The sequence below is a fragment of the Nicotiana tomentosiformis genome, chromosome 7 (genome assembly GCF_000390325.3).
Source record: "Nicotiana tomentosiformis chromosome 7, ASM39032v3, whole genome shotgun sequence".
NCBI lineage: Eukaryota > Viridiplantae > Streptophyta > Magnoliopsida > Solanales > Solanaceae > Nicotiana > Nicotiana tomentosiformis.
The window spans coordinates 124,616,260-124,624,726 of record NC_090818.1 but is presented as its reverse complement, the minus strand read 5'-3'; the positions used below and the strand labels follow the sequence as shown (position 1 = coordinate 124,624,726).

The window sequence follows — 8,467 nt, the reverse complement described above, 5'->3', positions numbered from 1 at the left end:
TAACTGCTTTAGTTGAGGTTATTGCCTTTCTTATTGCCTTGTTACCTTTTTAATTGTTTAGTTCCTTCCATGACTTTGTGATTATCTAATACTTGCCTTAATTGTCATAATTGCACACCTTAGTTGTCACGTGCTTCACTTGTCCTGTTGCTTTTTGTAATGTTTGTGGCATTCCTTGATTTTTACGTGACTCCTTCATTGCCGTGTACTCATACCCTATGATTGTAGAAATTCTTATAAATTGAGTATTGGATTGTTGATGTTATAGATTTATTTATGGATCGGGTTGCACGCCGCAACAGGTTGAATAAGGGTGGATTTATATTGATACGGTGAGATCGGGTTGCACGCCGCAACATGTGGAATAAGGGTGGATTTATATTGATACGGTGGGATCGGGTTGCACGCCGCAACATGTGGAATAAGAGTGGATTTATATTGATTCGGTGGGATCGGGTTGCACGCCGCAACATGTGAAATAAGGGTGGATTGATATGGTAAAATAAGGGAGAATTATGATATTGACTCGCCGCAACATATATATTTACTTATTATTATTAATATTTACATGGTGGAATAAGGGAGGATCATGTTGTACGGTGGGATTGGGTTGCGCGCCGCAACAGTTTATGTATTTTGTATTCCTTGTTGTATTGTGTTGGCTTAAGTTATTTCGTACGAGACTTTGAGGATTGGTATTTCTAGTTTTTACTGGTTTTCGAGGATTGAGTTATTTTTATTAGTTTACTGCTTTTCCATCATTTCCTGTTTTCCTTTCCTATTACTATTATTTTGGTGAATTGATTTTCAAGATGAATTTGCTCGCTGAGTCATTATCTCATACCTCGTTGAGTTGTTAGTAGCACAACAGTTTTAAATAAAATAATTAATAACATGCTTACCTTATGTTACTCTTAAGTTAAAACTTATCGTTTCATTCGGTACCTTACTATTTTTAATAGGCGTCATATTTCACCTTAATCGATTTCTCAACTTAATCTCCTTACCATATCTGATGTTTCTACTTTACTTAAAAATGAATTGCTATTATGTTTTAATTTATTTAAATTATGTATTCAAATCAGTAGCTTATCCGACGCCTTATTTTATTTGAAAATATTATTATCTTTACCCAAATATTTTTAAAAATAAACTTATTTCTCATTGATTTCCTGACTGGTTCAGAAACTGCAATTTTACTTTATTATATATGAATAGATCCCTCGAATATTATTTATAGCATTTGAAACAAATACTATGTACCTGGTAGCACGTGAATTTTGTCGTGCGAAGTGATATGGAAAATGTGGGCACAAGGTGCCATGTGTGTTAAAAGTTTGGAAGTTGTGATTTATGATCTGAGATTACGAGAAGTGGGATTGTTGAAATTCGTGTATTAGGAATGATTTGATTGGTTGAGTTGTCATCGTTTTTCCTACTTGAACACATTCATACTTCATCTGTACTTCGACTATGTTGTTGCTTAATTACTTGGTTATTTCTCATTGCCATTCGTGTTCCCCTTATTTTCACTGTTGATTGTAATTTGAATTCCTTTTGCTATTGGCCTTACATTGATATTCCTTCCTTGTTAGCTTTATGTCATATCCTGCATAGATTTACATGTCTGGTAGGTATCTTGACCTGGCCTCATCGCTACTCTACCGAGTTTAGACTTGATACTTACTGGGTACCACTGTGGTGTACTCATACTACGTTTTTACACATTTTTGTGCAGAACCAGGTACTTTGGATCGAGTTGGTTTTGAGACTTATGCTTGTGCGGCTGGAGACTTCAAGGTATACCTGCTGGACGTTCGCAGGCTTCGAAGTCAGCCTCTGTTGTATTTATTTCCATTGTTTCCTATTATTCCGGAACAATGATGTATTCATTATATATAGTTATTCTTAGAAAGGCTTATAAATTGTACTACCGGTTTTGGGATATTGTATCATGTTGAGACTATTGGCTTATTTAGAAATTTTCGGTTTATGTTTAATAGCTGTTTAGTAGAACCTGTTATCATTTCGGTATGTGTTAGGCTTACCTAGTTTTTGAGACTAGGTGCCATCACGACTCCTTCGGAGGGATTTTGGGTCGTGACAAAGATTTTGCTCAAATTTGAAGAGCTTCATGACATTCAGTTTAAGCTCGTGCATCTAGGAGCATTGCAACTTCAAAGATAATACTTTTTCAAAAACTTGCCATTGATAGGGCCGATTCTCATGCCATCCACATCAACATCAACCAGCTTGTAGGCTCCACTTGAATAAGCTTCTTGCACGACATATGGCCTATCCCATTTTGAAGTGAACTTCCCTACAGGTTTATGGGAAGTAATAATGGGTCTTCGTATGACAAGGACTTGATCTCCTACTTGAAAGGATCTTGGACGAACTCTTCTATTGAAGGCACGAGATAATCGAGCCTGATAACATTCAAGACTCTATTGATCTTCCAACCTTTTCTCATCAAGAGCCTCCAACTTTGTTAATCGAAGTCGAGAATTTTCTTCATCGGTGATCCCTTCTTGAATAGCTAATCGTAGTGAAGGTATTTGACGCTCGAGTGGCAAAACGGCTTCGACTCCATAGACGAGTGAATAAGGGGTCGCTTGTGTTGGCGTGCAGTGAGTTGTCTTATATGCCCACAAAGCTTCTTCCATAGGGTCATTCCAATCTTATTTGGATTTGGAGACGACTTTCTTTAACAAGTTGCATAGAGTCTTGTTGAATGCCTCAGCTAGACCATTGGCGGCAGTATTGTACATGGAAGGGTTACGCTGCTTGAAACCAAAGAGATCACAAATCTTGTTCATCAACCTATTGTCGAATGGCTTGCCATTATCCGTTATTATGTAACGAGGAATGCCAAAGCAATAAATTATGTTTACTCGGATGAAACTTGCAACATTTTCCATCTTTACTTCCTTAAGAGCAACCGCTTCAGCCCATTTTGATAAGTGCTCAGTTGCAGCCAAGATGCATGTGTCCATCGGAGGATTTTGGCAATGGTCCAACAACATCCAGTTCCCAAGCGTCAAATGGCCATGATGCAACAGTCTGATATAGCACTTCAGGAGGCTAATGAATAAAATTTGCGTGGAATTGGCAAGCCTTGCATCTTCGAGCGTAATCTAAGAAATCTTTTACCATCGTTTGGCCAATAATACCCCATCCTTTTTATATGAAAGTGGAGCTTTGGTCCAGACTGATGTGATCCACGTACCCCAGAATATGTTTCTTGCAAAGCTTAGAGTGCTTCATCTTCCCCTAAGCATCGCAAGAGTACTCCCTCAAATGATCTTTTATATAGAGTATATTTGTAGTTATGGAAGCGAGGTGCACGACGGTGGATTTCAGTCCTTCTCCTCGAATTTTCTGGGAGTATCCTATAGCTCAAGTAGTTGATAATGGGTTGTCGCCATTCTTCCTTGTCAGCTTCAGAAACCGCAATCAGATGCTTGAGTTTATTTTCTTCACTTTCCCCTCATTTCGTGGCGGTACTACCCATTTTTGGCAGATAGTAACTTGCGCTTGATCATGCAGGGTTAATGATGAAGCTAGGGCAGCTAAAGCATCAACCTTCTTGTTTTCTTTCCTAGGTACATGTTGAATAATCACATCACTGATCCATCTCATCAATTTCTTAGCATAATTATGATAAGGGCGTAGTTCAGGTTTTTTGACCTCGTAACTACCTAAAAGCTGATTGACCACTAACTGGGAGTCACCAAAGACTTGTAATTGTAACTGCTTCATATCGACAGCCATTTCAAGCCCAAGTATTAATGCTTGATACTCAACAACATTGTTGGAACATAGTTGTGTCAAAGTGAAGGAGTTGGGCAGAACTTCCCCTTGAGAAGTGACAAATACTATGCCAGCACCAGCTCATCCACGATGTGCAGCACCATCAAAGTACATCTTCCATGGAGGTTGTACTTCAACAACCATTGCGTCTTCGTCAGGTAGCTCATCAGTTAGTTCCCAATCATCAGGTATCGGGTGATCTGCCAAGAAATCTGTCAATGCTTGTCTTTTTACAGCCTTTTGAGGAATGTACACAATCTTGAATTGTTGAAATTGGAGGTACCATCTTGCTAGTCAATTTCTAAGGACTAGTTTTGACATTACAAACTTGATGGGATTTGCCCTAAAACAAGGCGAACGACATGAGCTTGAAATTAGTGCTTCAACTTTTGAATTGAGAAGACTAGGGCAAAACATAACTTTTCGATTGGCGAATAATTCAGCTCATTTGGTTTCATCATCCTGCTCAAGTACTAAAGGGAATTTTCTTTCCCCTCACTATTTTCTTGGGCGAACAGTGCTCCAACGGACCTTTCTTGTGCCGAAATATATAGTATCAATGGCTTTCTAGGTATAGGAGGTACAAAACTGGAGGCTTCATCAAGTAAGTTTTTATACTTTCAAAGGCATTGCTACAAGCTTGGTCCCACTTGAAAGGAACGCCTTTCTTCATGAGGTGACTGAACAGCTGGCACCTCCCAGCTAGGTTTGAGATGAATCTCCTAAGGTTTGCTAGCTTTCCATGCAAACTTTTCAATTCATGAATATCCCGAGGCTTAGGCATTTTCAAAATGGCATCCACTTTGGCTTGATCAATTTCGTTCCCTCGATGCCGGACAATGTAACTAAGGAACTTTCCAGAAGTAACTCCAAAGGCACATTTCAATGGATTCATCCTAAGTTGGTACCTCCAGAGCAACTCAAACACTATTCTCAAGTCTTTCAAGTGGTCGCCTTCTTTTTTGATTTTACCACCAAGTCGTCAACATAGCATTCGACATTCTTGTGAAGAAGGTCATCAAAATAATTCTGCATAGCCCTTTGATAAGTAGCACCAGCATTCTTCAAGCCAAAAGGCATTACCTTGTAGCAATAAATACCCTTGGGGTGCGGAATGCAGTAAACTCTTCATCTTTTGGTGCCATACGAATTTGGTTATAGCTTGATGAACTGTCCATGAAAGACATTGCTTCATAATCAGTAGTAGAATCAATCATCAGTTCTGAAATAGGAAGCGGGAATTCATCTTTGGGACATGCATTATTGAAATCCCTGAAGTCAACGCATACCCTAATCTGGCCATTCTTCTTCCTTACAGGGACAATACTTGAGACCCATGTTGGGTATTTAACTTCAAGAATAAAGCCAACATCAACGAGTTTGTTAACTTCACTTTTAATCAAAGGAACCAATTTCGGCCTAAAGCACTTTTGATCTTGCTTAACAGGACAAGCGCCACTCTTGACTGAAAGGTGATGGACTGCCACTTTAGGGTCCAAGCCAGGCATCTCTTTATAACTCCAAGCGAAGAAATCTCTAAACTCCTTGAGTAACTAAACATAAGTGCTTTGTTCATCAACTTCTAGTAAAGCACTTAGGTAGGTAGGTCTTGGCTCTTCGTCAGCGCCAAGGTTAACTTCTTTTAAGGCATCAACTGTTGTCTTCACCCCTTCTTTAAGTTCGGGTGGAGCATCTTTCACATCTTCATCTTCTTGAGGGTCCCCATCATTAAAGGATATGTGATAACACGGTGAAACATCCTCCAATTTTTCATCATCCTCCATTAGAGACGAAATACCATTCTCGCCTTGTGCGGTAACATGATACGAAGAACCCACACTTTCTTCGTCTTCATCGTGTTCCTTAGTATAGACCACAGTATATATCTTTACATTCAGTACTTCCCATGAAACCACAAGTTTTGTTTGTCGCCTCATTCAAGAAGGAATCAAACTTTGGAAATCCTTAGAGATCTTCTAGATTTTAGGCGAAGCGGGTGTTCTTATGCTTTGATAATTTCTCTGGAACTTGTTCCCCTTCTTTAATGGACTCAATATCTCAAACACGGAAGTCCTCACAGTTGATTTTCCAAGTCGATCAAAGATAGAAGGCTTGTTAGAAGCGGCAGATTCATCTGCTATAGTGATATAATTGTTGCTCGCCCTTCTTATGGAGATGCACACAGGTGATGGTTGCTTGTATCCCAAATATTCACGTGGTTTCCTCGTAGGAGCTTCTGATGGGAGCTTCCCTAACTTTGATGGCTCATTGGGATTGTATCCAACTTTTGCAAATAACCTGTAAGCATTAGGATCAAAACCTTTATTTGTTCGATTTGTAGGGAGTGTCACATTCTGTAAACGATTTTGGGCCACAAACCCTGCAAGTGGCTTTGAGGACAACTTTACTATCTCAATTTGTTTTACCAGAAGAGTTAACTCCTTTAGCATGTTAGTTTGGAGATTATATTATTCACCTTCATCTTTCTTCCTTTTAGGGACATATTAGAGCGCATGAGTTACTTTCTTGCCATAAGACGCAATATCACCTCTATAAGACTTATTCAAGTTAGGTTGTACCTCCTCAGTAACATCTTTGGCTTTATCAGCAGTCACCTCAACTCTTTTAGTTGTGGGCTCGACATTCTTGCTTTTCACGACATCATCAGCTTTTAGCTCCTTCACAATGCGGTTCTTCAAGTAGAACTTTGCATCGACAAAGTGTGACTCAGCCTCGGTGAATGGCTCGTCATTAGAAACTATCTTCTTCTCGACTTCACTCTAGTAGTATTTCAAACATTAAAAGCTTCTCGTAGTTTTGGTTAAAACAAGAGAATTTTAGTCCCAACAGAAAATATTTTGTTTAGTCCTAATCCAAAATTATATTTATACCCATTATTAAGTTGCCAGATTGAAGAAAATTAAATTTAACGGGCAAAAAAGTCAATCAACTTTTAGTGGATATTTTGTCCTTCAACATTTAGTGTTTTAAGATTCGTGCTTTTATTATAAATACAAACAGACAGACAGACAGAGACAGACAGACAGACAGAGACAGACAGACACACAGAGACAGACAGACAGACGGGGCAGACAGGACAGACAGACAGACAGGACAGACGGACAGACAGGACAGACGGACAGACAGGACAGACAGGACAGACGGACAGACAGACAGACAGACAGACGGACAGACAGACAGACAGACAGACATACGGACAGACGAACAGACAGGACAGACAGGACAGACGGACAGACAGACAGGACAGACGGACAGACAGACACACGGACAGACAGACAGACAGATGGACAGACAAACAAACAGGACAGACAGACAGACGGACAGACGGAGAGACAGGACAGACATGACAAACAGACAGACAGACAAGACAGACAGATAGACAGACGGACAGATAGGACAGACAGGCAGACAGACAGACAGGACGGACAGACAGACAGACAAACAAGACAGACAGACAGACGGACAAACAGGACAGACGGACAGACAGACAGATAGACCTATTATTAAGTTGCCAGATTGAAGAAAATTAACTTTAACGGGAAAAAAGTCAATCAACTTTTAGTGGATATTTTGTCCTTCAATATTTAGTATTTTAATATTCGTACTTTTATAATAAATACAAACAGACAGGACAGGACAGACGGATAGACAGACAAACAGATAGACAGACAGACAGACAGACAGACAAGACAAACAGACAGACAGACAGACAGACAAAAAGACAGACAGACAGGACAGACGGACGGACGGATATACATGACAGACAGGACAGACAGACATACAGGAAAGACAGACAGACAGGATAGGGCAGACAGACGGGACAGACATGCAGACAGACAGATAGGACAGACAGACAGACAGATAGGACAGACAAACAGACAGACAGACAGACAGACGGACAGACAGACAGACAGATAGGACAGACAGACAGACAGACAGAGAGACAGACAGACAGATAGACAGACGGACAGATAGACAGACAGAAGGACAGATGGAGCGATGGACTGACGGACAGACGGACAGACAGATAGATAGATAGACGGATAGATAGACAGACAGACAGACAGACAGACGGACCGACGGACAGACAGACAGATGGATAGACAGACGGACAGATGGACAGACGGACAAACTGACAGATAGACAAACAAATAGACAGACAGACAAACAGATAGACAGACAGACAGACAGATAGACAGACAGACAGATGACTCTGTTTTTTAAGTTTGAAACTCGCGACCTCTAATTAAGGATAGAACGGTAGATACCACCCTACAAAGGTCTTTGGTAGTTATCCTCATTAAGGTTGCAGCATTCTTTTTTTTCTCGAAACTAATAATTTTTCTCGCATAATTTGTGCTTGATTCAGATCTTGCCCCAACATCTCTCCTCCTAGTAGGGGTGCCAATGGATATTTAAAAACTGACTAAATCAACTGAACCGTACTGCACCGAACCGATTTTTAGGTTTCTTTTAATAAAACCGTAAGTTTTTATATAAATCTACAACATTACCAATAATTAGGGTAGGTTTTTTATTTTATAAAAATATATCAAAAAAATATCGAACCGTACCGAATAAATTTATATATGGAAAATATATTTATATATTAAGTTAAAAATAATAAAGTACT

General features: G+C 39.6%; 3 protein-coding genes across 3 annotated transcripts; 1 reads left to right on the top strand and 2 right to left on the bottom strand.

Moving 5' to 3' along the window:
• Positions 1 to 2,177: 2,177 nt before the first annotated feature.
• Positions 2,178 to 2,666, bottom strand: LOC138896315 (uncharacterized). The gene is made up of 2 exons (XM_070181114.1): positions 2,464 to 2,666; positions 2,178 to 2,403 (listed from the first exon to the last, which is right to left on the bottom strand). Exons 1-2 carry the CDS (start codon positions 2,664 to 2,666, stop codon positions 2,178 to 2,180), a joined length of 429 nt encoding a protein of 142 aa, XP_070037215.1.
• A 15-nt stretch (positions 2,667 to 2,681) lies between these two features.
• LOC138896314 (uncharacterized) lies at positions 2,682 to 2,996 on the bottom strand. Its single transcript, XM_070181113.1, has one exon. It carries the CDS (start codon positions 2,994 to 2,996, stop codon positions 2,682 to 2,684), a length of 315 nt encoding a protein of 104 aa, XP_070037214.1.
• Positions 2,997 to 6,326: 3,330 nt separating this feature from the next.
• Positions 6,327 to 7,329, top strand: LOC138896313 (uncharacterized). The gene is made up of 2 exons (XM_070181112.1): positions 6,327 to 6,380; positions 6,835 to 7,329. Exons 1-2 carry the CDS (start codon positions 6,327 to 6,329, stop codon positions 7,327 to 7,329), a joined length of 549 nt encoding a protein of 182 aa, XP_070037213.1.
• Positions 7,330 to 8,467: the final 1,138 nt, after the last annotated feature.